The sequence below is a fragment of the Mugil cephalus genome, chromosome 9 (genome assembly GCF_022458985.1).
Source record: "Mugil cephalus isolate CIBA_MC_2020 chromosome 9, CIBA_Mcephalus_1.1, whole genome shotgun sequence".
Classification (NCBI taxonomy): Eukaryota; Metazoa; Chordata; class Actinopteri; order Mugiliformes; family Mugilidae; genus Mugil; species Mugil cephalus.
The window spans coordinates 23,494,934-23,522,580 of NC_061778.1; the positions used below are offsets into that span (position 1 = coordinate 23,494,934).

At 43.2% G+C, this 27,647-nt stretch overlaps 3 protein-coding genes across 9 annotated transcripts in view; 2 read left to right on the forward strand and 1 right to left on the reverse strand.

Moving 5' to 3' along the window:
* gramd1bb (GRAM domain containing 1Bb) overlaps positions 1 to 12,656 on the forward strand; it is a 109,934-nt gene extending 97,278 nt beyond the window's left edge. For 5 of the 6 annotated variants that reach the window (XM_047593807.1, XM_047593808.1, XM_047593810.1 and 2 more), the window contains 13 exons: positions 140 to 220; positions 331 to 446; positions 1,051 to 1,207; positions 1,575 to 1,764; positions 1,885 to 2,028; positions 2,121 to 2,239; positions 2,334 to 2,476; positions 2,630 to 2,733; positions 3,764 to 4,061; positions 4,693 to 4,704; positions 4,865 to 4,972; positions 6,237 to 6,357; positions 7,653 to 12,656. In XM_047593807.1, coding sequence (XP_047449763.1) covers positions 140 to 220; positions 331 to 446; positions 1,051 to 1,207; positions 1,575 to 1,764; positions 1,885 to 2,028; positions 2,121 to 2,239; positions 2,334 to 2,476; positions 2,630 to 2,733; positions 3,764 to 4,061; positions 4,693 to 4,704; positions 4,865 to 4,972; positions 6,237 to 6,357; positions 7,653 to 7,742 — 1,683 coding nt within the window. In that variant the 3' untranslated portion in view covers positions 7,743 to 12,656. The remainder of the gene's footprint in view (positions 1 to 139; positions 221 to 330; positions 447 to 1,050; positions 1,208 to 1,574; positions 1,765 to 1,884; positions 2,029 to 2,120; positions 2,240 to 2,333; positions 2,477 to 2,629; positions 2,734 to 3,763; positions 4,062 to 4,692; positions 4,705 to 4,864; positions 4,973 to 6,236; positions 6,358 to 7,652) is intronic. The other variant, XM_047593812.1, reaches the window with a different exon arrangement.
* A 1,250-nt stretch (positions 12,657 to 13,906) lies between these two features.
* LOC125013383 (dapper homolog 3-like) lies at positions 13,907 to 25,483 on the forward strand. Of its 2 annotated transcripts, XM_047594014.1 has the most exons (4): positions 13,907 to 14,428; positions 21,059 to 21,191; positions 21,599 to 21,709; positions 22,661 to 25,483. In XM_047594014.1, the coding sequence occupies exons 1-4, from the start codon at positions 14,198 to 14,200 to the stop codon at positions 24,184 to 24,186; spliced, it is 2,001 nt and encodes a 666-aa protein (XP_047449970.1). In that variant the 5' UTR covers positions 13,907 to 14,197; the 3' UTR covers positions 24,187 to 25,483. The 2 variants fall into 2 exon arrangements, with proteins under 2 accessions (XP_047449970.1, XP_047449971.1); XM_047594015.1 differs by lacking the exon at positions 21,599 to 21,709 and having other exon boundaries at positions 13,909 to 14,428.
* c5ar1 (complement C5a receptor 1) lies at positions 25,479 to 27,608 on the reverse strand. Its single transcript, XM_047594016.1, has 2 exons — positions 27,502 to 27,608; positions 25,479 to 27,312 (listed from the first exon to the last, which is right to left on the reverse strand). Exon 2 carries the CDS (start codon positions 27,298 to 27,300, stop codon positions 26,266 to 26,268), a length of 1,035 nt encoding a protein of 344 aa, XP_047449972.1. The 5' UTR covers positions 27,301 to 27,312; positions 27,502 to 27,608; the 3' UTR covers positions 25,479 to 26,265.
* Between the last annotated feature and the right edge of the window lie 39 nt (positions 27,609 to 27,647).

Here is a 27,647-nt window from a genome sequence, read left to right on the forward strand (position 1 = left end):
GTAGGTGTCTGGATAGTGGTTACAGTTAATGCCATGGCTGCCATACTCTGTCACTACAAATAATAACAATGCTTGAGTATAGGGGTTTAAAGTTTGTTCTGTGTTTTGAGTCACTTTATTTGCGTTTCATCCTTCTCAGCACTTCTTCACCTCATTTGGAGCCAGGGACAGGACGTACATGATGATGTTCAGACTGTGGCAGAACGCGCTGCTTGACAAGGTAAACTGGTCTGATCTGAGAGTGTGTCTTGTGAGTAGAAATATTGCATGCCACTGTTTGTATCTCAGAAATGCTGCTGCAACTGTTGAACTCGTTTGCACCTTCTGCAGCCCCTGTGCCCAAAAGAACTGTGGCACTTTGTTCATCAGTGCTACGGCAACGAGCTCGGCCTAACCAGCGACGACGAGGACTATGTTCCCCCTGATGACGACTTCAACACCATGGGGTGAGTGTGCTTATGCCTCAGCATCCGTTACCGCGGTTACCAGTATTACCATTATTAACACATTCAGTTTATTACCTAATTACCCAAATTAGAAAATAATTAGTGGGCCCAATATGAGCCAAGACGAGCAATACTCATTACACTACAGCATCCTTATCTCCTCAAATTAGCCCTCAGCTCACTTGCACTGCATTTTTGAAGACTTTGTTTGAAACTTTTTGGTTTTGGAGCTTTGTGCAATCCTACAGAGGAACTGTTAAAGGTGCTCTCCCTCTTCCTGTATTTACATTTCCTGTCATGTCTGAAGAGGAGATCAATACAGAGTCATGGTTCGACTCACTCTTTGTGGTAATGGTTTGTTAATGAGTGGCAGTAGTCTGCATTCATCCTAGTAAGTCAAGCTCATTTTCACTTGCTTCCCACACATTTAGATTCAGAAATGTTAATAAAACAAAAAACACACACATTAGAATTGTTCATTGTTAAATACATCTCACCTTAAACCCACTAGATCCATGTTACACTATAAAAACCTGACACGCTCTTTTTCAGGAGGTGGGATGGGATGTATTGAAACTAAAGCTTCATGCTCTGGTGCCTTCAGGTTCAGTGAAGAGATTCCCAATGAAGAGAATGAGATCAACAATGACAACTTGTCAAAGAGCAGCGCGGAAGCCAAGCCTGAGGGCAGCCCTCCTCCGATACACAAGAAGCTTGTCCCAAACAGCACCATCCCCAGCAACCACGACACGGCAATCACGGTACATGACAGACGCTGTACACTGTGGACCTACTTCTGTTTAAACCGTGGTGTGGAAATGTCAGGTTTGGCTGATGTTCCCCCATCCACAAAATTTTAGTGGTCTGGAGTTGTTCTGTTCAGAATTCAGTGTTCTCAGCAGAGATCTGCCGGGCCAGTCAAACTATTTTGGTGCAAGTGGACACATTAGTCACATCAGAGCACTGTTGAGCGGATTTTATTCCCAACAAAATGGCCAGCGTCAGAGAAGCGAGATGTTTGCATCCCCTTATTGCATTTGTTGGGAAAGATATTTAGAGTGGAAAAGCTTTAAAGGACTGTCAGTTAACAGTGATTAAGATTTGACATATTGTTGACGATTCCCTCAGTTTGACCTCCCAGCAGAGGAATACGCAGACTGCCTACCAGACGGGGAGCTACTGGCTGTGCCTCTAGTGGTGGAGGAGAAGAACGAGACCACGGGGCCGGGTGGTCTTGTCCCCTCACCATCGCTGGACTTCAACGACAACGAAGACATCCCCACTGAGCTCAGCGACTCGTCTGAAACACATGACGAAGGTAACAGCTGTCAGAATACTCTTCACCAAAAAATAATGCAGCAGGTGGTCTGGATTATGTTTACACTGCATGAAACAAGACTTATTTTTTACCTGTCATCCATGTGTCTTTGACAAGCAGGGGAGGTACAGGCCTTCCATGAAGATCTGAATGGCAGGCAGCATATCAACGAAGTCTACAAGTTCAGCGTGGACAAGCTCTACGACATCCTCTTCACAGAGTCCCAGTTCATGAGTGACTTCATGGAACAGAGACGATTCTCAGGTCAGTACTCCTCATCTTTCGGTGTTTGAAGTATTGCTGTCTGCTCCCGGCTTGATTTATCCATAATTCTCTCCCGCCGTTTTGCTGTTTAGACGTGGTTTACCACCCGTGGAAGAAGGAGGAGGATGGGAATCAGACCAGAGAGATCATGTACACCATCTCTTTGTCCAACCCTCTGGCCCCCAAAACGGCCACAGTGACTGAGACACAGGTAAAGTCAACAACAGCAGAAACCCTTCTGGTGATATCTGATCGTCTCTTCTAAATAACAATCAATAAAAACACGTTTTGCCGTTTTTCATCAGACTCTCTACAAGGCTAGTCAGGAGAGCGAGTGTTACATCATCGACGCTGAGGTCATCACTCATGACGTGCCCTACCATGATTACTTCTACACTCTCAACCGCTACATGCTCACACGGGTGGCCAAGAACAAGTGTCGGTTACGGTGAGTTAATGCCTTAATGCATAATCGCAAACCATTTCTAATTATTTATTAGATTGTTTTTAAAACATCTCCAAAATGTATATTATGCTTTTTATACTTGACGGAGAGAAGGGCAGTCTGTGTCAATGAAAGCATTTTTGTCTGGTCTCTCAGGGTATCAACGGAGCTGCGCTACAGGAAACAGCCGTGGGGGCTGGTGAAAGGCTTCATAGAGAAAAATTTCTGGAGTGGGCTTGAGGAGAACTTCCGCCATCTTGGTAAACTTGACTTCTGTTTATTTGATTGTATTGTCCCAGTTAAGTCCCTTTAACAGGGCGTCTGAAGGTCTATTTAATGCAGTGGGCACTTAAAATGAGAAAATAGAAAAAACATGGAGCACATGTGCAGTTGAAATACATCGTTGCCTCTTTCCTGAAGATATGTTAATAAACACTAGACAGTTCATTAGGTACACTAGTGAAAGTGAATGCAATCCTGTGCTAAAACATTCTTCACTACTCTTATAATGCTTCAAAAAGGTGGTAATTCAACTGTATGATCATTTTGGAGGATGTCCTTTATGGCGCTGTTAAACTGGATTGAATTAAACACGAAACTACTTCTGCTGTTTATTATATGTACAAAATGCTAAAATGTAGTGCAGGACTCTTACATTAGAATGCATTATGGCGCACCATACCGTGCTGGTGGAAATGCACCATTAGTGTAGCCAATGACCTGTCTGGTGAGTGTATACAGTGGGTGCCTGAAGTTCAGAGGCTCAGCTTTAATTTGAAGATATTGATATTCAAATTAGAAGGTCTATCAACTACAATCATTTTTATACAAAGTCAGTTTCGTGGACAGGTTCTGGGATCCTAATTGTTTCTGCAAGTGAAATTGGCCATACGTGGGCTGTAAAAACAAAACAAATGTATTATCACTCTGGTGAGCTCTGCAGCATAAAAAAGATTCAGATGTCTACAGAAAACAACAGGTGAATGATTTTAGTATCCTCTCTGTGGTAAGTTAGAGGTGAAGAATGCTCTCCAGGAGGTAGGCATATCATTATGCTCGTCTACCATAAAGGCAATAGCAAAGACAGGAAAGCAAGGGTCCACTGTGTGTGGTTATAATTCCTCAATCTTTCCTCCAATTGCGATGCCAGTACCCTGAAATTAAAGCTGGCAGTCTGCCCCGTTAAGACCATATATCTGTAAGTTAGATGGGTTTTGGAAAACGGATAAAATAAAATATCTATCATGTGAAGGAAGTGTTATTTAAAACAGATATTTCCTACCATCTCAGAGTTGGAGTTGTCCAAGCTGGAGATCCTGACCGAGTCCCACCAGCTGTCTCCAAAGGCCAAGGTAGTGAAGAACTCCACGGTGAGGCGAAAGAAGAGGCCGCTCCCCCACATGCGCAGCCAGCACCTGGACGAGGCCCTCAGCCCGGTTACCACACCAACGGACGAGGAAGTGATTCAGAGGATCAAACAAGTGGCAGGCTCCACACAGACCAGACACCAGAGTCCAGAACATCATAACCTGCCCGGTGGCCTCGCGCTATACAGCGTCTCTAAACTGCTGCTCATCATCAGCTTTGTGTACGCAACTGACCACAACACACACGTTGCACATCTGGCCATTAGGTTATAAATGTAAATTTGATACATAAGTATACACACATGCCCATGTCAAATTTGTCTGAGTCACTTGTTTTATGATTTCATCCATTATTTTCATAATATCCAGGAGGGAATTTGTACAAGTTTTGCATAAATGTTCATATGTTATCATAGACTCCATTATTGATCTATTCATTTATTGAATTTGTTGGTCAAAAGTTCACTGTGACTTCACAAAGCACATTTCTGGCCAAATCCTACAGTAATTATACCAACATTACATATAAATAACTAATGGGATAAGCTGATTAGATTTGACAGTTTATGGGCAGCAATCGGCAACGTCCCCAAAGCTTAAAAAATTAATACTCAGCTGCAGTTCCCACAATGGCCTCTAGAGGCGGGCTGCAAACGCGCGTGAATCTCCATAGACATACATGTTTAATGAGGATGTAACCTTCAGATTTTACTTCTAGTTGAATCTGTGGAGAATTTTTCTGACTTACAGTTGGAATATTTTTTCCTTTTTTTTTTACTTTCTGTACAAATATCTCATCATTGTTTCCCTGAGTGTAACTCCTTTCTCCTCCTCTTTCATTGCCATCCCTAGGATCTGTCTCAGGTATACATGTTTTCTGATTAGCCAGTAGGGCCAGATGCTGTACGTTTCCCATTTCAGTTTGAATATAATTTCCATTACAAAACAGCGAATTAATGACATTATAAATTCCTGAAAAGAGGAACTGATGAATTCATTGCATTTCTCTCCTGGCTTCCTTTAGCTTGGTCCTGCTGGTGTTCCTCAACATGATGCTGTTCTACAAGCTGTGGATGCTGGAGTACTCTGCGCAGTCCTTAACAACCTGGCAAGGACTGCGGCTTCATGAAAGGTGCACAGATGTACATAACACACCTTTATTTAGAGATTATACAAGATAAATGATAATTGGAGGCATTTTTGCCAGAACTGGCTTGTGCATCTTTCTCATTTCACTTCCCTGACCTCGGCTTCCATTATCTCTGAGGTGTGAAAGATCTAAAGAGCTATTTAGATCCCGTATTTATGTGCGTTCATCACAAGTGTCCAGTTTTAAGTGGGTGACTTCCTTTCTTGCATTAATTGGCTCCACATGCGTCCCCAGCCACCACTTAAGAGCTGAACTCAATTTTACTCTCTGTATGCAAATAAACTCCAGCACCATTTTGACTCCAGCAGACTCTTAACAATACATCTGAGCTGTGAAGTGTCTATCACTCACTGAAAGCATAAACGTCATGTTATTATTTTGGATATTTATTTGTGTATGCCCCAGATGTTATTTTTGAGTTCAGGTTATAACTTTATCCCTGAAAGGATTCATAAGCACACATAGAAATCTCCACTATTAAAAGTGAAGTGAGACACTGGTAATTATTGAGGAACTACACAACTATACATGACCCACATTGATAATCAATAAAATGCTAATATGTTTTACTGTGATGGAATTACATATAGCCATATCCACACATAGCATAAAAGGCTTTCCCAGTGAATACACTTAACTATCAGTGCTTTTGAGTTTTCCTGAATGAATGAGGCAAAACTGTGCTTATGCAACAGGCCGTCAGTTGAGTGGGCGGTCCATCAACGTGGTCAGGACACGTGTGTGTTCACAGTGCTGAAGGAATGTGGTCACATGTGGCCCAGACCACCTCTTAATGTGGATCTCAAATGCGTTGCTGGCGCGTCTCGGGTGCGTTTACCTGCAGCTGGCCGTTTGCAGTCGGATCACTCAGGGCGGATGTTAATACCAGGTCTGAACAGAGCCTGAGTCAGCTGGTGCTTTCTCTCTGTCTGCTACCTTTAACTTTTAGAGTCAAAGTAAGGTCAAGTTGTCTTTCTTAAATGCTTTTTCCATCTCAGCGGATCTTTGGCTTTCCCAGAGTTAAAGACATACACACATACACGGCCTGACGTACACACTAAACTATATCCATATGGCCCCTGACGTGTGTGACAGGAAAACACAGAGCTTCTAAAATTACCCCCGAATAGCTCAGGACTTACTGAAACAATTTACCAAACGGTTTGCTGGCAGTCCCTCAAAATGGAAATCACGCTTCACTGGCTTCCACCCTGATGTTGTTAACGTATGTGTGTTTGGTTCCCAGTAAACTGCCCCAGACGCAGATGGAGTGGGCCCAGCTTCTGGAGGCGCAGCAGCGTTACCATGACTCCGAGCTGCAGAAGTGGAGGGAGATAATCAAGTCGTCGGTGGTGCTGCTAGACCAGGTACTCAGACACAAAGAGAGCCTTTCAACGGCGTGGCCAAACTGTGATAAACAACTCTTAAGAGAATTTACCCTCGCTGCCGACGTTTCTGTTGAGCGTAGACGCTGCTGTAATTTAATGTACTAAATTCATCATGGCTGTGGCCGGCTGGTTGAACAGCCCTTTGTGTAGGGTGAAGGAAGGTGAAGGTTGGGTGAACGAATGATGGACAGGGCAGGAGGTCTGTGTTTATTTCTGTGCTGAATTTATAAACTGCCGTGCCGTTAGCTCAGACCAAGCTCACTGTAAAAGACCAGGCCTACACACAGCTGCTAGCTTGCTTGTTTTCTTAAGATGTTGCCAGAGCCATACATTATATCTGCTGGTGACTAGAGTCATGTGAACCGCTAAAGCAACAGTTTTGCACTCCATAAATGGCAAGTGGAATCACACAATGACCAAACACTGTGCAGAGGTCTACAAATGAGTCAAGCCTGCAAAGTCCAGGGCCTTGTGGTTACATTGAACTAATGGAGCATTGTCGGCTTGTTTTTTCTATTGGATTTCTCAGTGCGAACTTTCTATGTATAAATCAAATCTAGAAAGAAGCTAAACTGACAGGAGACGTAAATAACTTTGACCATCTTGGGACAATGCCCTGTTCTGTTGGGAAACTTTTGGATCTGGTATTCATGTGGATGTTACTTAGACATATACCACCCACCTAGACCAGACCAGACACCCCCACCCCATAGCAATGCCAAATGTTGTCAGTTAAGTGGTTTCTGTTTGTAACTCCCTGAACACATTCCAGAGTCCTTAAATATCAGAGGACTCTCCTACTAGCTAATAATATGAATAAATAAATACACCTGGGCCATGCACTTTAATGCACTCAGCGTGTATTCACAACACTTACCATTTAAATTAAGCCATCAAAACTCTGTAAATATTTCATTTTGAATTACGACCAGGTCACACATGAAATAAACCACTTCACCCTGAAGGGAGCTTTGTGATTCGCGAATTCCAGTAATCCCTCTTCCTTCCGTCAATCTAAGGCCATAAATAAATGCTCACTTTCAAAGGTAGCCCGTAATTGAATATAACCTGAGCAAATTAACTTCAGGCGGCTATTGAGTGTCTTTCCCGCATGAATGACCACCACTCGCTACTAGTTGCATGGCACCAATCTTAAAACAGATTTTTTTTTTATCTTTCAATTATGTCAGTGGTAATGGATTTGCTACTTATTTTGTGCATTAGAGCGGTTTACTGCTATAAATCTCTTTTGTCTGCCTGTGTCTCCTCTTCAGATGAAAGACTCTTTATTGACTCTACAACGAGGCATTGGTTTAAGGGACTACAGCTCTGAGACTGAGGAGAAGAGAAGTCGCTATCACTGACACACCACCATAAGGCCATGAGGGCATGCTGTGCAATATAGGACCTGTTTTGTTTGTGAACCAGTATGCAGGCAGCAGCAAGGCAGAAGGATGACAGAGGGGGACGGTGGGACCGACTGTGAGCGGGGTCCAAAGACACAAAGAGAGGAACGGTCGTCTCGAGCGCGCAGAGGTTAAAACCAGAGGAGGAAATCGTGGAAAGAAAGCACCCGCTGTCGCACACAGGAACTGAGGCGTCCCCAAACATCGCCGAGGCATCGCGGAAAGGAGACTCCTCCTCGACACCTGCGGGATAACCGTTTTCTTCTACTCTCTTTATTTCCAAGTGCATCCTAGTGCATCCTACTGTAAGCCATGTCAACCAGGGGAGTGGTGGAGAGAAGGAAGGAAAACTACTGCATGCATTTAGACAACCTAGCTCCCCTCAGTCAGTGTTAATGTGGTCCAGTTCCAGTTCCAGTCTCTGTGTGTCAAAAAAAAAAGAAGAACAGAAGAAGATGAGAGATTGAGTCGAAGGAAAGGGGAGGGGTCCTTTCGAGTCTTAATGACTTTTTACACTCTCTCGACTGTTCCAAACCAATCGTCCCCTAGAGGTCCTCGCTGCAGCGTCCCTTTAAGAAACCTCCAGGTGATCAGAGGACAGAGTCGTTCCACTAAATGATACAAGTATTGTAGCTGGGGGATCAGCTTCACTGATCAGTCCCGATTGCCTCGTATGGTTTCTGTCAGGGCTGGCTCCCTGTCAGACAATGTGATGTTTCAAAGTAGAATCTAAAGATTGATAAGACCTAAGACGGTCTTTTTAACCCTAGACACAAATCACATTATCAGCCCCTCCCAAACCACAGTGTTACCTACCGTTACGCTGCATTATTTCTCATCCTGCTGATGAATTCGAATGTATTAGTCTGGAAAAGCGGCCCGACTTTGATCACAACTTATGAATCTTGTACACAGGGACTCTGCAGCCAGACCAGTAGGGAGACCTGTATTCTTACATGTTTTATTACTAAACTGTGATTATATCTCTTTAAAGATGTTTCAAATTGGAAAGAAATCTATGAATATATTTGAAATATATAAGAATATTTCATTATTTAATATATATATATTTCAAAATATATAAACATTACCTATATTTATTGTTAATTTATGTACATACAGAAATTATCAGAGATCTAGACCGGTTAAAGAATTTCTAACAAAAAGTCTTTTCTTCTAAAAATGCATGCCAGATATGTCTGTGACATGTCCAGTGTGCAAGTATGATTCTGCATTTGCGCGATTATATTCGCGTGTGTGTGTGTGTGTGTGTGTGAGAGAGAGAGAGAGAGACAGAGAGTGTGCGTGCGTGAGTGTGTGTGGGAGAGAGAGATTGAGATTGTGTGTGCTGGAAAAAGTGACATTTATACCATTCCACACTGTATGTTTCTTGTTTTTTTTCTTCTCTGGCTCCTGCAGCCAGTCTGCCTTTTTTTTCTTTTCTTTTCTTTTTTTTTTTTTTTTTTTTTACTGCTAATGCGTTTGAATGCCGCCTTGCAATAGTCCCACCAGGGTACAGTTTACAATCGAAGAGTTTTGTTCCAAAATGATGTATCCGAGAATTGAAAACAAAGTTACTACTACTGCTCCTACTCTAAAAGAACGAGTCTTTGCTTGAATTAATGTTAGATTAACGTAGTAGATTAAATCCATGGTAAGAAAAAGACAAGTCCTCAGACTGAATAAGACCCATTTTTCTCTTGTAAATGGATATAGAACATTTTGGAGATGAACCCTTCTTCTGCCCTCTTCTGTTCACCTCACCACATTAGTGGCTTGACCACTCTTTGCAAAAAAACAGTTTGATATTTTGAGAAATGTGCTTATATTTTGATGATTGACACCACTTTCATCTCAGTGCGTTGAATATTAAGCTACAGCCAGCAGCTAATTAGTCTTGACGTTACGACACACAACTAGCCATCAGTGAGGCTCTGGTTATTTGCTGTGTGTCCTGCACTGTTGACACTTGTCAGCAGCTTTTGACCCATTTGAGTCTGTCAGTGACTGAGATGACTCTGATTGGTTGCTCAGCTTAGCAAACCAATGTTAAAGAAAGGAAACGTAAATGAAGAAGTAAGCAAACAGCAAAAGAAGGTTCTTCTTGTTTTCCATCTCAACTAAACATTCCAATACTCACGTATCTGCACAACATTACCATCTGGAATGAACAAACTGTATCGGCATGATTCAAGAGAGGCCAGCTCTGTACGATTTCTTTGTAGCTCTTTCAGTCACCTTTTTTGAATGACGAGTACAGACTACTGCCATCTGCTGGTACTGACGGGTTGTTTCCTTTCACACTGGCGCAGAACATACAATATATAAGCCAGCTGTAGTCTTTGTGATGTGTTCAAGTCAGCTTTTTGGTTCAGACGGAATTGATGACAAAGTACGTCCTCATCCTCACTAGTTATTTCCTACTAGCCAAGAGCGGCTTAGCTTAGCTTAGCTTAGCTTAGCTTAGCTTAACTTAGCATTACAAGCATAGCAAAATGTGTCCATTCATCTTTAGGTTAGAAATTGGAGTACCATCTAGTTTCTCATCAAACTAAAAAAGTATGTGCATTTCTCAAAATATCAAACAATTTCTATTAAAAAAAAAATAAAAATAAAAAAAATAACAACTACTTCAACCGAAATGCTACATCCCCTCTCCCCATTTCAAGTGTCTGTCTTGGATGCAATGAAAGCATGAATACTAACCTTACGCAACTAAATTGAACCAAAAGAAAGAAGTAGAAATGTACCTTCACAAATAATCATGTTTGTTTTAAATGAAGTATTTATCATGTATGTCATGTATTATACGTATATATATAGATATACTGGATTTAGGTGCAGCAAAGAGCATCTCTTAAGAGTTTGTCAACGCAGACCCCTTCAGCTGACAGACAGTGAAAGCACTTCCAAAACTAGAAATACCTTCCTTGTGTAAAAACAGAGAAAGTGAAGCACTTTAAGGCCTTTTCGGGTAACGAATGAAAGACAGTAAACTGGCAGCAGTTTAGTATGAAGGTGAAGGAGTTTATTTTATGATTTGACATCCACACTGGTGATTTATGACTAGGCTCAGTATGAAATAATTGTATTTTAATCAAAAAATGTGTTATTTTTGCCTAAGTATAGTATTGACATGTGAAATCACTTCCAAAACAAAGAAGGTCCAAACAAAGACTCACAAACTTTCTTGTCCTTTTTCAGGACAAGATGCAACTGAATGATTATTGAATGAGGGCAAGGTATCTTTACTGTGTGCCTGCATGGCGTGTTAGTGACTAACATATTGAGAACAGCAGAAGAGCTTCAGGACTGGATCCCTGCTGTGTGTGTCTGTGTGTGTATGTTACATTTGAAGAAGTCACTGAGTGATGACGACACACACAGACTTTAAGACCTGAATGTGAGTGGTTAGAAATGCTTCCAGTTATGTAGAACTCTGAAAAGATTATACTCCAGTTATCCTTCATCTGAATGATGGTGCACGAATGTCATATACTATATGAAAATGAAATGCTTTAAAGGTTTGTTTTCAAGTGTATTAAAAAGTTTTTTTTTTTTTTTTTTTTTTAACTTTGAAGGAGACATGGTAAATGCTGGATTGGGACAGTTTTACTGACACTGACTTTATTCTTTTCACCGTCAAGACTGAGTAATGAAGTTTGTAATGGCCTACAAATTTTAACACTGAACATCTGTCCAAATTAAAAGTTTCCTCTGGCTTCCAAGGAACTGTTACAGCAGGCCTGAGTTTGACACACAACACAATTATGCAAAGTCATTTGTTTCGCTTTTTTCAGCTCTCAATGTTGCTCATTGTTCCCAACACATTTGACTTAAAGGACCCGTGTGTAGAATTTAGTGCCCCTAGTGGTGAGGTTGCATATTGCAACTGAACATCCTCCCCTTTCCCCAGCATGTAGAAGAACGTAGATGTAAACACGTTAAAGGCCCTAAGAGACAGCATTTGGTTTACCCAATTTGGGCTTCTGTACAAATATGACAGAGCAACGTGGCTGACTCCGTGGAAGAGGACCGGCTCTCTATATAGATGTGAAGGGCTCAAATTATTAATCCCATGATCCATTTCTAATAGGTACCCCTAAATCCTACACACTGGGCCTGCAAATAAAACTAAACTGCAGTCTCTCACAATTAACACGTTTGTTGTTGTTTCAGTGTTTATTTTCTAGCATGCACTCACACAGTTAATCTGTGTCACACGAATGATTGTACGATTGCTATCGCTGCACAGCTGTGGAACCAAGGCAACCGAGCGTTTTGGATGCCATTTTGTCACTGACAACTAATGGATTGTGTGCTTCGCTGACTGTATCAATTGGCATTTGCCTTGCTGTCACAGGGCCAGTGAGACAGCAGTGCCACCCATGCAAACACAGTACTAACAAACAGCCTTGGTCACACACGATAGGAATCACACACACAACCTCCCGAAGATGACCACTGATCAAACTCATAGCAAATGCTCTTCAAGTGTGTCTTGATAAAATATGTACTGGTGTAGTTCTGTTCAAAAAGAATTCTACTGTATGTTCTTTTGTTTGTTTGTTTCTTTCTTTCTTTTTTTGCTTTGTTTTTTTTTTTTTTTTTTTTTTTTAGAAAATGTTTTGATCTCTAGACTTTTAGTGAAATTTATACATGAGATAAATATACTGTAAGTATATGTTGTGTATATCCGCGGTGTGCACACACACACGCGCTCTGACAAAAGAATCCAACCTGCGCTGCGCGTAGGTTTCGACTTGCCGATGACTTTGCCTCATAGAGACTGAAGATTAAAAAAGTGGCTTTCTGGTTCATGTGGAATTAGAGATTGGAAGTATGAATAAAAGAAAAAAAATACTTAAAAAATGTCTTGCTGTGTTCTGAGTATGAATAAGTGAATGTTCAACACAGATGATGTAAACAGATTTTAAGGAAATCACGCCAAATTAAATTTGCAACCGAGTCACAAATATTTTCCCTAACTGTAAGGTGCAGCATGTTCCCCCTCAAAGACATGCATGACCTCGGGAGACTTTACACAGAGAGCGTAGTACTGAGGAAAATTGCATGAGACGCAGAGATGAAATATTCATCTGTTACTGCACTTCAAAATAAAATCAAACGACTGTAAAATATTGATGTCATGTATTGAAAGCATTATTTTGGGAGCTGAGCCTACGGTACAAGCTTCTAATAACCATCTGCAGTCAGAGCGATCAGGATTCCTATGGCACCCCTTTGTCTCACTTCAATTAATATTTCATAAAATAGCTGGTAATTACCTCAGCCTTGTGTAACCTCGGTGAACGCTACCATGTTGCTGGAGCTGAAGAAAGAGCTAAAGAAATTCTGACACTAAAGTACACTGATGTTTTTTAATTACATTTACTCAAAACCCCAACCCAATTTCCTTACGTATTTACAGTACACGATGTTAACTTCAGTCTCAATGTTGTTAGCTTCAGTCTAAATTTGAGTGAGACTTGAACTCATTTGACTCCTGTTCTTAACTATTGGGCATTTTAAAGGCCCATTACAGAAAACATCTGCACTTTGTAAAACATTCATACAGCCTTAATAAGGGCAACATGAACGTGTCCAACATTCCTCAGCATCCTGAAGTTGTGCAGCTCAGCAGGCAGCAGGAAGTGTGATGGGTAAACCTAGATTCCTGGTTTTAGTAATGAGTCAGTGATCACTTCCATTAAACAAGAACTAATACGGCTATGCATTGATACAATTTGGAGACTAAATATAGTTTTCCATGTTGTTTCTTATCCTGCATATGTCAGTGATGATGTGTAACACCCTCTCTATTCAGGTCACTGCATCCTTCACTGTTGCTCTTGCAGGATTTCTTCTTTTATTTTGCCACCAGTATTTCTGTTATTGTTCTTTTCTCTGTTGCTATAGTTACATTATAGTCGTTACAGCAAAATAAAGTGTTTGACTGTACTCCCAGAAATAACCGTTTCCTGAAGTAGTCCATTAGTTCCAGGCTAAGAAGATGGGTGAGGTCGACGCGTCACTGTAATGAATCAAGGGGGATGGGACAGCGTTACGCGCAGCACCCCACCAGCCTCTCATGTCCAATGAAGGCTAGGATTGGATTTACAAAGGGGTGGATGACTCCCCACTTTCTCGCCGTGGCTGGTCGCAGAAGGCGGAGCTCCGCGCTTGCGTTTGACAGCTGCGAAATAGAAAATGTATAGCGCATAGATGGTCTGGGAAACCATGCCGCTCCAAGGCAACCGTACTCTCGCAAGGAATGGGATGGAGCATGGCCCGTTATAGTCTGCGATAGCGCTCGTAAATCTGGCCCAACTGAAGATCACGAAAACAATACATTGGACATAATTAAGCTTTTATTGATAGTAATCCTTGGATTTTTATTCTTTCGGAGGAGAATGCAGCGCGCCTTCTCGTTCCCGGTGACTGTGGAGCGCAGTCGGACCAAGGAGCGCCTAGAGGCGAGTCTGACCGGGCTGTGCGAGCTGGAGCTCCGCAGGCAGAGGCAGGAATGTCTGGTGCTTGGAGCTTTGGCTCTTGGAGACCCTCTGGCCCAGGACAGCTCCAGAGGACAACTGGCGTGTTTCAGCAGCTGGGGACAAGAAAACTTAACACTGAGGCGTCAGCTGGTAAGAAGTTTATGCTGAGTGTCTTTTACTGCGAGTTTGGATTCCAGCTGCTGGGACTAGGCTGGATTTCGCCGAATCACCCCACCCCTGTGATATAAGCCAGTTTCACCCCAGCCACGGAGTCTTGCATAGTTTTGAATATCAAATAACCTACAGTTTATCCTCACTCTAACGTGCTTGACCGTTGGATGGACTCCTGGTTTGGGCTGCGCCTTTTGTGTGAATGTGACCTCTAGCTGCAGAAAAAGTTACTCAACTTGATAAATAGCGTCTCTGTTTGAAAGGCTGTAATGCGTCTCTGTGCTTTAGGCTGAGATTTATGCCTGTGGGGAACGAAATCAGGGGGTGGAGCAGCCGCCGTTTGTGGCACAGACCGACTATTTAATAGCCCATTGTTCCCTCGTCATAGACTTTTGTAGGTTTTACTACTTAACAAGCTCTCATTTGTGCTTTCCGCACATCATAAAAGAATGAGTTATTCCTTCAGCTTGTGCTTTGCTGTTGGTGCTAACCTTTTATGTCGCGATTGTCTTCTATATGCTCGAATGATGTGGCTCGGGCAAAGTTGGGACAAATATGTTGGCCTGTGACGCGCTGATCCCGGGATTAACAGGAGAATTAAGAAAAACTGGGTTAATCAATGCAAATAAAACTTTCAGCTTGACACAACAGCATCCCTCTCAGGAAGTTTTACGCACCACTAAGCAACCACTTCTATGGGGATGCAGCCGTCTGCGGCCTGCGCTGTGTTATTCTTATGTTGCATAAGTTCTTATTTTATGCGTGCAGTTGTGTTTCTTAGGTTGCTGCTCTTACTCAGCCCTCAAGCTGTCTCAACATAGCCACAATAGGAAGCCATTATTAAAGTGGGTGAAAAAGAAATTAAATCAGCCGCCTCCTCTTCACACCTCCTTCCTCCCTCCCTAACCTCTTCTCCTCCGCCGGGGGCCTAACAATAGACGCATATGGAGCAGAATACTAATGATGCCGACCGAGGCCCCAGCGAGAGGATAAGACGCACATAGGTGGCCTTGTACATTGGCTTCGGTCGGGTATGGCACAATATGCGCACTATGCTCAAACTGCGTCCACTTCTGAGTCTGCGCATTGGTACAACGAGAAATCAGTTTTAAGAGATGCGTGATAGCCATGACGGTCAAGGCATTTCCAATGTGCCACGAGTCTTAAATTCATACTCCCTGGTGACGGAGGAGCTGTCAGCGCATTTCAGCCTGGCTCCACATCAACACACGACTTGAAAGCAGGCCATTTTCAAGGCCGGCGAAGGAGCGTCAAACGTCTCTCCCACAGGATAGCAGATTTCCCCCTTATTTTATTCCTCCGCTTTTTGCGCACCGCGTCTCCAGATCGATGTTTATTAACTGTTCTGCTTATCCAAGCGTGTGAGTAATTACACGGGAAATTCCTCGGAGAATATATATTTTTTCCCCCTCCGACACAATTCTAATTGAAGTCTCAAATTGAGTCTTCATAATATCAGGTCACCATCTGCGTCCGGCCTAAATCCCCAATCTCATCTCACCATGTAGGTTAAAGTCTCCTAAATGTATGTATGTACGTAGGCGTGTGACACAGAAACAACTGAGCCGTGAGACCGCCACTGTGTTTGTGCGCGTGCGTATGAATGTGGCCCCTGTCAGACCGAGGGCCCTTTTCTCCTGGATACAGTGCTGAAGGTGTTGACAGCTGTGGGACGCCAGACAGCAGCTGGGAAAGCATGGAGCTCTGACCTCCCTCCCAGCGACCCTGCTGAGTGGAAGAGAATATATGAATTGTATATAACGTGTGACATGTAAATGTGGAGGAGTGTTAGATTTGAATCCTGTTTAATTTCCTCTGAAGAACATGAATGGAGCCAGTAGATTCAAATCTGTTTTATTAATATGTGCACAGACAAGAGGTCCACACACCACAGCGCGAACACGGTCACTCTGCAGGGCCGTGTTTTTGCATCTGCTGTGGCTTTTTCTTTTGTTGTGCATCTCTGCTGGGCTGCTGGCTCATCATCAGTCGGGCTGCGTCCTTGTGTTAAGACATCATTAGTGAGAGCATTGTGGGTTCATTCTGCTCAGCGGTGACTGGTCACTTGCGTGGATCACCGGATGGTTTGCTCTGCTTTGTTCTGGCATTAAAAAAAAAAAAATCCTCTTTTTTTTGGTGTTTTCGAGCAAACAAGCTGCTGACACGAAGGAAATCATCAATGCATCGAGCCTTATGCCTCTGGCCACACCTTGAGATGGACTCTGAGGCGGTTCCACAGCTGTCAGTCACATGAGCACAGCTTGGTGCGGCGGCTTCTCTTTGGAGATTTCTTTCACAGTCAAACCACTCTGCTGCCAAGCCTGCAAGCCGCTGCTCATGTAGGACAGAGTTAGAGTATACTAATGAATACCATTCACTATGGTTATGTAAACACCGAGTGAATGTGTGTGTGTTCCTGTTTTTATTAAGTTGTGGGGGCCAAACTCTTGCAGAATGCTAACCTTGCGAGGTAATTTTCTGGGTCCCGTAACTTTTTGAGGTTTAAAACTTGTTAATACTTGGTTTTAGGGCTAAGGTTACAATTAGGTTATTTTTAGGGTAAAGGTTGGGGTTAGCCACTTAGTTGAGATGGCTGAGTAAAGCGCTCCGGAATGTGTTATGTCAATGCAGTGGTTAGGGTTAGGGTCCTCACAGAAGTAGAAACGTGTGTGTTTGTGCAAAATTCTTTGTCTTTCAAATTAACTAAAGTAATGAAAAAAATAAGCCCATGTGCTGAAAGAAATAAGAGATCAGTGGGCGAGTTGAGCAGTGGAGCTGGGGGGGCAGGGTCTCTTGTGTGTGTGTCTGTGTGTGTATGAGTGTTTCCGGCCTCACACAGACTTCTCTGTGTGGATCCAGTCACAACATTGCTTTAATTATAGAGAGTCCAGCAGTACGGCTGCCTGCCTACTTCCATAGATTTCCATATCCTGGATATGCCATTTGAGAAGCCATGTTAACTGGTTAGTAGGCTACTCTATAATCCAGTTTGAAACAGCTAAATCTTTACTATTGCAAATTCCTTCTTTCCTGCAGAAAAACTGTTGCGCGACAGAATTACACTATATACTCTTTATATTTGCCTCTTTAAACTCTGTAGCCTTCCATTCGTCATGTGCACTTGGAAGAGCTTAAAATTAGATGATGTAACAGCTGAGGTTTCCCATTTTTCCACCATAAAGCTGTCCTGGTTTCACCTGGATTCCCCCGCTCGTCAGTTCACTTTAGTACCGTAAAAAAACAGGTGACCCCGGTGTGTTGAACACCTACTGTGTAACAGCTTAATGGCTGGCTTCACCGTGTCCTCTTGTCTTCCCCATCCCCCACCAGCCAGGGGGCATAGGATGCAGTAAAACAGCAATGATACAGTGCACAGGGACCCAGTGTGAGACCAGTAATAATAGATTGCAGTCAGACCAGCCTGCAAGACGAGCCCCGAGTATGAATCCCATTGTTCATCCACAGAGATCTGTTTGTTTTCTGCAGTGTTATGATTTAATAACCAGCACCACGGCTTCTGCAATGTGCATATGTGAGCGCATGTGTCCACAAAGAGGTGGCTAGCAGTCGAATTGTTTGAAACAGCGTGATTGATTTATTGATTTCCAATAGGCTCTCAGCCAATTCTGTATTCCAGACTACAAGCCAAAACAAAGCTCCCCGCGCTTCGTTTCTACCATACAAAACAATATTGATGATGCTAATGCTTTGTTTATAGTGAGACAATAAGCAGCCTTGTCTAGACAAAGGAAACTACAGCGGTCGGGGTGAAGAGGTTGCGTGGGTAGCGTAGCTTGGATCAATTGCCACTCAGCGGCATTTGCATTACGACCGCATTTACTCTGGAGAACAAAGCATTAAAGCTAAAAACAGAAGGATCACTGTGAGTCGCTTTCTCTCAAAATGCTTTGGTCATTTTGAGCAGAGGAAACATGCGCTGAGGCATGATAAGAGGGATGATGTTTGGCTGTAAGGTTTGCTATGTTTATCGTCTTCATTTTTGCATGTTTGCATTCGCTAAATGGTTTTGCAGATGTGTGTAGGTGAAATATTGCCCCGTTAATTTTGGGGGAATCGTGATTGTCTGAGCTACGCCTCATTGTGCTCCATGCAATAGCCATGCAGTAACATAACGCGCTCATGGCCAAGGTTGTGCAATCATTGGGTTGAATTTTTACAGACATTTTTCACCGACTTGTGTTCCCATCGGGCCTGTGTATGCTTGTGTTTAATTTGCACAGACACACAGACGTAGAAAGACAGTGCTGGGGAAGTGCAGTAGCCTGTATCTGTTGTCTGACATGCTCTCCATCATAGTGGGTTTGTAATGAAAGAACTGTCACCTCGTTATGAGGACACGCTCAATCTTCTGTTAATGAAGTCTGTTAATGAGCCTTGAGTGTTTGCAGTAGGCTACGGCCTCCAACAAACTGAGGTGCCGTTGTGTGTGTGTGTGTATGTGTGTATGTGTGTTAACCCGAGCTTGCACATAAGTGTCTGCAGATGTCAGTATGCGCGTCACATGATGTCGACAGGAGACCGACAAAAATTGTCAAGCTGGCTGAACTACCATGTCCAATTTCACAGTTTTACCAGGATGGGTGTGTGTAGCTGTGTTTGTGTGTGCAGGGTCCTTGTGTTAAAGATATAACAATAATAAAACTATCTTTGTTTTCATTTTTTTCTAATGAAATTCTGAACTGTATGAGCAAGCATGTTCTCGCCTCTATATCTGGGTAGCATGTGTGTTTGCAAGTGTGTGTGTAAGCCCCTCATCCACACACAAACACACACACACACACATGAAAGAACGCCCCCCTACCCTTCAGAGATCCTTGAATTATTCATGTTCCAGCTGACTGCTTCCCCTCCAGGTTGACTTGAGTATGAGAACACAGTGACAGATAGCGATACTGTGCGCGGTTGCTCCTCAGTGATGCTCGGTTTTGACCTGTGATGGCCATATTCGTGTCTTAGTGACTAGTTCAGTGCAAATCTACGTTAGTGCAAATCTACGTGTGGCTTTATGTGTTGTGACTTGATTTCAGCCATTTCTAACCTTGTTGTGAGGTAGAAAAAACTGCACACGCTGTAACAGCTGCTAGTCTCCCAAATTTTTTACGGTCAATTTGCTTTTCACAATACAGTGAAATTTAAAGGACCCATTTGTAAAAGAAACGGTACAGTATTTTCTTCCAAGGTAGGGTTGCTGTTATTACTGTTAAACACTGTTACATCCTAGCTCAGTTAAAGGGGTGTAACATAAAAAGAACCAGATTGAAACAGGTTTGAGAATTAAACGGTGATTGATTATTAAGAAAAGAAGCACGTAAATAAGTGTAATTCAGCCGTAAATGAGCAGAAGCTACACAAGCTTGGCTTACTGCAAGGGCCCTAGGTCTTGGTGCTGTCTGATACCAGTGCCCAACATCGTAATAGAAGTTAGCAGTGGTGTGGAAGAGAATATGGGTGTCCATGCAAGGTATAAAACAAAGCTAAGCCGGCTAGCTCTTGCGTCCATACTCTCCTTCAAAGAGTGCTTGTCACTATTGCTTTTACATTCATGGTTCCCAGAAGACGAATCCCAATATTTTCTACCAGACTTTCAGCAGCGTTTAATGTTTACTCCCTAGCATTATCTTCAACTACAACTACCAATCACCATATGAAACAAAAATATGCTCTCTGGACCTCTTCCTCATGTTGAGGACAAACTAGACCTGGGGTGCACAATATGCCAATATGCCGACTGGTAGATTGCGAAGGTAGTGTGGGTAGACCGCATACCATTAAAAAAAATGATTTAGTTCATCATTTATCTGCAACTTTACTGCAATATGCATTCCATTGAGCAGCACATATCCATAGCCATGCACAACAGTAACAACAACAACAACAACAACTAAAGACTATCGACTACCTTTCTTAAAGGGACGGCGCTATTTCTCTAAAGGTGCTATGCAAGAGCTTATAACACTGTAGCAATATGACTTATGGTAAAAGTAGGTCTCTTGTTTTCGACTTGGTCATCGTAAAAGTAACTGGCAGGCCAAAAATGGATGTGCACCCCTGGATACACTGACTCCTTTTGCTGTCCTGTGGCAAAAAAGTGGTCTTACAAGCCAATGCTACCCATTTTACTGCTGCTGCGCCATACTTGGATGTCTTTGACATAATGTCACTGTATTCATTTGTCAAATTAATTTTTAGAACTGCTCCTTTGAGCAAGAATTTACAACTATTAAATAAGTGATATTCAGCTCATCACGGCATTACACTCATCCATGCACAAACACTAACATTTACACTTTCAGCTAACTCAACAGGTGACTGATGAATAGCCAAAGAAAGAGATGAGTGTCAAAGAAAAATAAGAGCTACTGAGTGCAGCTGGAGAAACAAACTGTGAAGTCTTCACAGCTGTGCTTCCGCCATTAGTATTTCTGCAAACAAGTCATTTGACTGAGAGGACCATTTGAAATTTTTGCTTTGTTGCTAAAATCACAGATTGTTTCTTCTTGCCATCTACTTAGAAACAGCACAATTAAATACAGGCAGCAAGGAAAACTTTGTGTGTCTGCGTTTCAGAGTGCTCTTCAGAGTTCCCCATGGGGCCTAATTCAGGAGCTGGAGCAGCAGGTGGGAGAGCTCAGGATTGACACCAATGACGGCTGCTGTGACGGAGCTCAAGGCGACACTGGTGACAGTCGACCCAGTTCTGGTACTTTCACAGTTTTAAACCCTTTCTTTCATCGCAGCTCTGTCAGGCATGTGATTTATTTTCCTAAAGGCAAATGCACTTCATTTTGTTTGCATTTTGTTTGTAATTTATGCTTTAATTAAATCCACAGTTGTTGCAAAAAATTGTTGCTGCATCCAAACTAAGCCTGTCTTTTCCCTGTTTCATTTCAAAATATACATGCAATGAGTTTGTAATTTATTTCCACTCTTATTGTTTGTTCACGCTCCAGCTGCTTTTCATTTTATTTTGTGGTCTGTTTATGAAATCTGGTGAGAGACTCTTTGCATATAGCAGCATATTTTTAGAGAGTTGGAAAGATCAGCGAGTTATAATAAATCAGACAGGCATATCTTATCTTCTGGCTCTCTAATTGCACTTTGTCCTAGGTTTCTATGAGTCAAGTGAGGGTCAGTCGCCAAAAGGAAAATCTTGCTCCACTGAGCCCACAGAGAATGTCTCCTGCTGTGCTCACACCAACGACAGGCCAAAGTCTGTGGGTAAGAAAGATTTGGAGACAGAGGTACAGTTAAACTTGCACATGCGCATCCTGGGAAATAGCACTGGTGTGAGTGAATTAGTGCAAGTATTAGCACATAATATTTGCATTTTAGCATTAGAAAACGTGAGTTGTACCGATGTCTGAAGTAAAAAAAAAAAAAAAAAAAAAAGATAGCAGTCTTTAACCTTTGATTTCAGGTTTTACTTGGAGCGTGGAGTTTTGCATTTTTCTTGTTGACATCTCTTCATGTTCTGTGAAAGAAAAATCAGTATACTCATATGTGGGAGAGAAATAAAGCTAAATGTAAACAAATTAATCATTAAAATGTGAGTGAAGTCAGTGGTTTACATTGCATTAATGTAATGACGACTCACACAAGTGAAATTAATGTAACAAACAACGTCATTTTAACAAACTGATGATAAGCTAATCAGCAACGAGGTGTGACTTTATTGCTTGCGAGGTTTGTCTGTTAGTCAGTTGATCCACCACTTTGCCCTTGAATACTTGGGTGATTAGTTGGATTTTGCACAGATATTCATGGTTTCCAGGAGATGAATCCCAGCAACTCTGGTGACCTCATGTTCTTTCCTGCAGCACCACAGCTAAATTGTACCTGGTTTCGTGACTACAAAACAACTTTTGACAGTTCGACCAGTCGCAGCTCTTTGTGCTTAGTGCAAACTAGCAAATATTAGCTTACTAACATTGTAAACTAACATGTTAGGTGTAGTAGCTGGCAGTTAAGCATGCAGTGAGAATGTTAGCATGCTGCTATTAACATAGCAGAAGGCACTTCCGATCCACCAGCATGGCTAACTCTGTAGCATCATGCATGTCTGACCTATTATTACTCTGGTACATTTCGTTATTGTACTTCATGTTATGTTAAAATTGTATAATTATCACATTGAATCCTTGCCTACTATGTATTGCTTTCTGTAACTAGGCGACCCCCTTATGGTGAATGGAGAATTTGATGTACCAGTGCTACGCACTGCCCTGCCTCGCTCGTTCTCTGCACCTTACCCACCTCTGGAGGGGATTGCTGAGGAGTGCATTGCTGAGGAGGGCACAGGAACAGAGCCCTGGGAGTGGGAGCCCAGCAGAGCCAATCATGAGTGGCAAAAGCAACCTGTAGAAGATCACGTCACTGAGGAGGATTACCAGCAGGCTTTGAAGGTGGAGGGTTACATCCTAAGTCTCCTCCAGCGCCACACCCTCTCTCCACGGCCATCTCAGCCTCGCACCACCCTGAGTCCTGACCCCCCATACTGCAGTGCCTCTGGACACAGTTCCCTACACAGGAGAACTCCTTCTCAGACTGCAGAGCAGCGTCTTCCTGACCCCCATGGTCAACCCCATGTTGACCTTTCTGCAAACCCCAAGAGCCAGGGATGGGGTTGTGACCTGCAAGAGGGGGAGGCCTGTGGAGGAGAAGCCCCATCTTTGGAAGAGGAGTGTTACTTGGCTGTTCCCTACCCCCAATCCAGGCCACACTCCCTGGCTGGGAGGCTACCATCACCTCTGCCCTCTCTGGACCCTAACTGTGGTGTTGGGGCTCTTGACCTTTGTTGTGAACCCCCATCCCCCCAACATTATCTACATCCACAACCACCTATTCATCGCATGCACAATTTAGTAAGTGCTCACTATATCCCTGGACAAGCCTGTCATGCCCCCGTTCGTTCTCCCAGACACTACAATCCAGAGCAACCGAAGCCCACCCGAGCTGTCACCTCTCCTGACCACCACAACTCAAAGTCCAGAACATCCAAGAAAAGCCACAACGAGCGACAGAGATCCAAGAAATCAAGCAGTAAAACCAGTCGATCTCAGTCTGAAAACAGCCTATTAGGGCAACGGGTGCTCCCTGAAAGGAGGTACAGCACGACAGAGAGGCACCAAGGCAGAGGGGACCCTGCTCAGAACCAAAGCCCAGTCGCTGGGCCCCAGGTGGGCAACAGCAGCCATAACGGCAACCGACGCTGGTGCTCCAACCTGGAGCTCAGCCAGGATGAGGGAGAGACACCAGCAGGACAGGTACATAAACGACCACCTCGGAAAGCTCGCCACGGGCATTCTTGTTCCAATTCTCAACCCCAGAACTACCACCAACAGCAGCACACCCAGCGCTGGCACCAAGAATTCCAGGAAAGAGCACCTCTCTGTCAGGGAGAGGAGGGCTACAGTGGTGCTGTCCCGGCAGAGTCTGAGTCTAGCATGAGTGAGGTGTATTCTCCAGCCTCTAGCTCACTGTCCAGTGACTCAGACGAGAGTGGGGGGCTGGTGTGGCCGCAGCAGCTGCCGCCCCGCCTTGCTTCTACCTCCTCTTCATCCTCTCCTTCTCCACAAGCCATTGCCAGCGCCTCAGCTCAACCAAAAGCCTTTGTCAAGATCAAAGCCTCCCACGCTCTCAAAAAGAAGATTCTCCGATTCCGCTCTGGGTCGCTCAAAGTCATGACAACTGTCTGAGTCGAACAGTCACACCCAGGTTTTAAACCCATAACGCTTGGTTCAGTGTTGTCAGAGTAACATTGTGGTCCTTACTCTGGGTCACAAACTGGTCCAAAACATAAAGAAAACTGTCATTCAACTCATCTCTGATTACAGCATGTTCTTAGTGGGATGCATTTACATCAGAGGCCATGATTAAAGATCTAATGAGAGATCTTTTCTCTGTAATGTCTGGTTGAATTTACCTTGGGGCTGACAACTATCAGACACTCAACTAATGGACATTTTCCTGCTCTAGTGGATGATAATTGATGCCAAGCTACGCTGTGTTGACATGGACCACATTGAAGCTAAATGACTGAATGTGCTGCCAGTTCTTTCTTAATGTCTGTTGGCCTTATAGTTATTTATCAGACACTTATGGTTAATTAATTCCCAGAGTGTAGAGTTGGCTTAACACAAGTCTAGGCTGCTTATATTTTTGCCAGTTCTTGAGCTTAAACAATACGTCATCAAAAGTGTTTTATGGTACAGACGGCTCAACACCTTCTTATGAATTTTCCTTCAACTAAAAATGTAATGTTTTAATACTATTAAGTGAAACAGGATTTTTCTTGAAGGAACAGCTCTGTTTAAGTAAGTATTTGCAAACTATCCATTTACTATCGGGAACCTATTCTAAAAATTTCATATTTTGCATAAGTAGCTATGCAAAGGCAAAATATCTTAACAGGGTCCACTAACATTTAATAGGAATTCATTAACCACAAGTGTACTGACTTGGTTGGCAATATATTCGCACATACTAGTACCAATTTGAGGAGACACATTGGAAACTATATAGAAATAATTAAGATATTAACCTCAGTTTACAAACCCATATAATAAAGCACTATTTCACTGCTTGGTACTAGCAAAGATTTGTAATGCACTCAGTCAGTATCTACAGACTGAATTTTCATTTGTGCTGAGGTTAACAAATGTGTGTTTGTGTTTGTAACCGTCTCAGACTTCATGGTTTGATTGTTTTAAGCATACGTCCCATGTCGGATTCACACTGCAGTGGACTGTCCATTACCTCTTTTCTACAGTCAAAGGGTCTCGAGGGCCAGTGGGCGTAAATAACTGGACATCTGTGAGTCAGGGACAAGTGTACATTCATGCATGCGTTTACGGTACGATTAAGTGCACAGACTGATTGAAACACAGGGACACAGACCGACACTCTCTGTACATAGGTATGCTTTTGTATATGCCATCACGTGGCCTTGTTTGGAATGAATGTAGTTTGTAAATAAACACAAAATGTCTCTCAGTTTTGGTACTTGATCACATTTTTTATTGCTTTTCATATTCATGTACACTCAAGTAGTTGTAACTATTATTTCATTAACATGGTGTAAAAAAAAATCAAATCACTAGTTCATATGTTACATGTTAATAGTTACCATTTCCTGGACTGCATTTTTCTGACTGAAGCTCATGTTACTGCTACCTTCAAAACTGCCTTTAGGTTTCTGTCTGTCACTGATGTTTCTCAGCCTAACAACTTCAAGCCATTGGACAGCAGAGACCTTGAGCTTGTCTCCCTCTTGTGGTCTAAAAAACTGATGAATGCTTAAGGTGGCATACAGTACCTCTTTCGTCACAAAATTAAGAAACAGGACTTACGTGATTATTCTGCTCTTGATTTTAAAGAAAAATGTCTAAACATTTTTTTCAATATAAAAGCAAAAAATAGAGAAATAGAGAAAAGAACAGGCCGAGGTCATCCCTGTGTGTGAGTAAAAAACAGAAGCCTAAAGAACGCTGTTGCACAATACGTGAACGAGAACGGAAACACTGTAGGTTGAGAAATTAGTTCCTGATTTGCAATCCTGTACAATCCTATTGACATCCTTACATATTCACTGCGATCGCCAATAGTTAAATTAGGGGATGATGGATGTGGTCAGACTTCCAATGACTTCATTTTGCTAACGCACTGCACGCGTCGTGCAATTGAGTCATAATGTTCATTTTAACTCAGAATTGAGCGCTCGGTCATTGTGCGTAAATCGCGAGAATGGCACTGACTCTAAAAACGTCAATACAGCATCAGATACGTGTATTCTCCTTTCCATATGTGGTGCTCTTGGTGTCTGTGTTAGAGGTTTGCATCTTGGTCGTCGGGTCCTCGCTGATGAAGTGGAGAATGTTGCGCAGGGAGCGGTTCATGCTGGTCTTGAAGCCTCGGCCCAAACACACGTAGAGCAGAGGGTTGAGGCAGCTGTTGAAATACGCCAGGCAGAGCGCTAAAACGTGCGCCACATAAACCTTTGGACTGTTCGGGGAACTCCGAGGGGTGACGAGTGTAACAAAGTCCATAATGTGTAGTGGGAGCCAGCACAAGAAGAAGCTGAGCACCACGGCGACGATGACCCTCAAGGTGCGCGTGGAGCGGTCCCGACCCCGCGACAGTCTCCTCTGCGTGCTGCAGTACACTATCAAGTGACAAACGACGATAACCAGGAACGGGAAGAAAAATCCCAGTAGGAAGCGAACGGCCGTCACAGCCCAGGCACCTCTTATAGAGTACGCCATGACGCACTCTCGCTTGTGCTTACCTGCCGTGATCTCCGTCGCGTAAACAAACTGCGGGATGCTGCCTATGAGCGCCAGGCACCACAGCGCGACGCACACATAGACGGCGTATATGGGTCTCCTGCGGTTCTGACACCACACGGGCCAGATGACCAGAATCAAGCGATCCACGCTGATCAGAACCAGCTGCAGAACGCTGCAGTACATCACCAGGTAAAACAGGCCTTTAACAAGCGTGCAGGCCAGCGGTCCGAAGTGCCAGTGGTCGTCGTGCATCAGAGGGACCATGAGCAGAGGGATGGAGAGGCAACACAGAAGGTCAGCCAGCGCCAAGTTGAGGAACCATATGGATGTGACAGAGCGCTTCATGCAGAACCCTGTCACCCAGACCACCAGCGCGTTTCCAGGGACACCCAGCAGGACCACAAGGCCGTAGAGGACCAGAGCCACTATCTGGATTGGCTGAATCTCAGGCCTCAAAGAAATCTGCGTGAAGTCATAGTCTTCGGAGCTGTCGTCCGTATCCGTGTAGTTCGAGTCCATGTCCATGGTCCTTAAAAACTGTGGATGTAAAAGAAGCATTAACAAGCGCTATAACGGCTATTGCGGAGCTTAAATTGAGTGAAACAATACAAAAAAAAAATAAATAAATAAATAAATTAAATGTTTGTAAATACAACATATACACTTCCGACTCTTATTCATATTTAAAATGTAAAAAGAAAAAAAATCTGCATGATTTCAACTTACACTTTAGTAACCCGCAGCTGGTTTTTCAGTCAGTGCTGGAAGTTATGCGGCTGCCCTTCTTCTTCTTTTATACCAACCCCAAACATGCACACACACACACACACACACACACACACGCACACACCCATTCACACCTCTTGCGCAAG

Coding starts and splice junctions, on each gene's coding strand:
- LOC125013383 (XM_047594014.1), top strand. CDS start 14,198: ATGCAGCGCGCCTTCTCGTTCCCGGTGACTGTGGAGCGCAGTCGGACC. Junction 14,429..21,058: donor TAACACTGAGGCGTCAGCTG/GTAAGAAGTTTA, acceptor TCTGCGTTTCAG/AGTGCTCTTCAGAGTTCCCC. Junction 21,192..21,598: donor TGACAGTCGACCCAGTTCTG/GTACTTTCACAG, acceptor ACTTTGTCCTAG/GTTTCTATGAGTCAAGTGAG.
- c5ar1 (XM_047594016.1), bottom strand. CDS start 27,300: ATGGACATGGACTCGAACTACACGGATACGGACGACAGCTCCGAAGAC.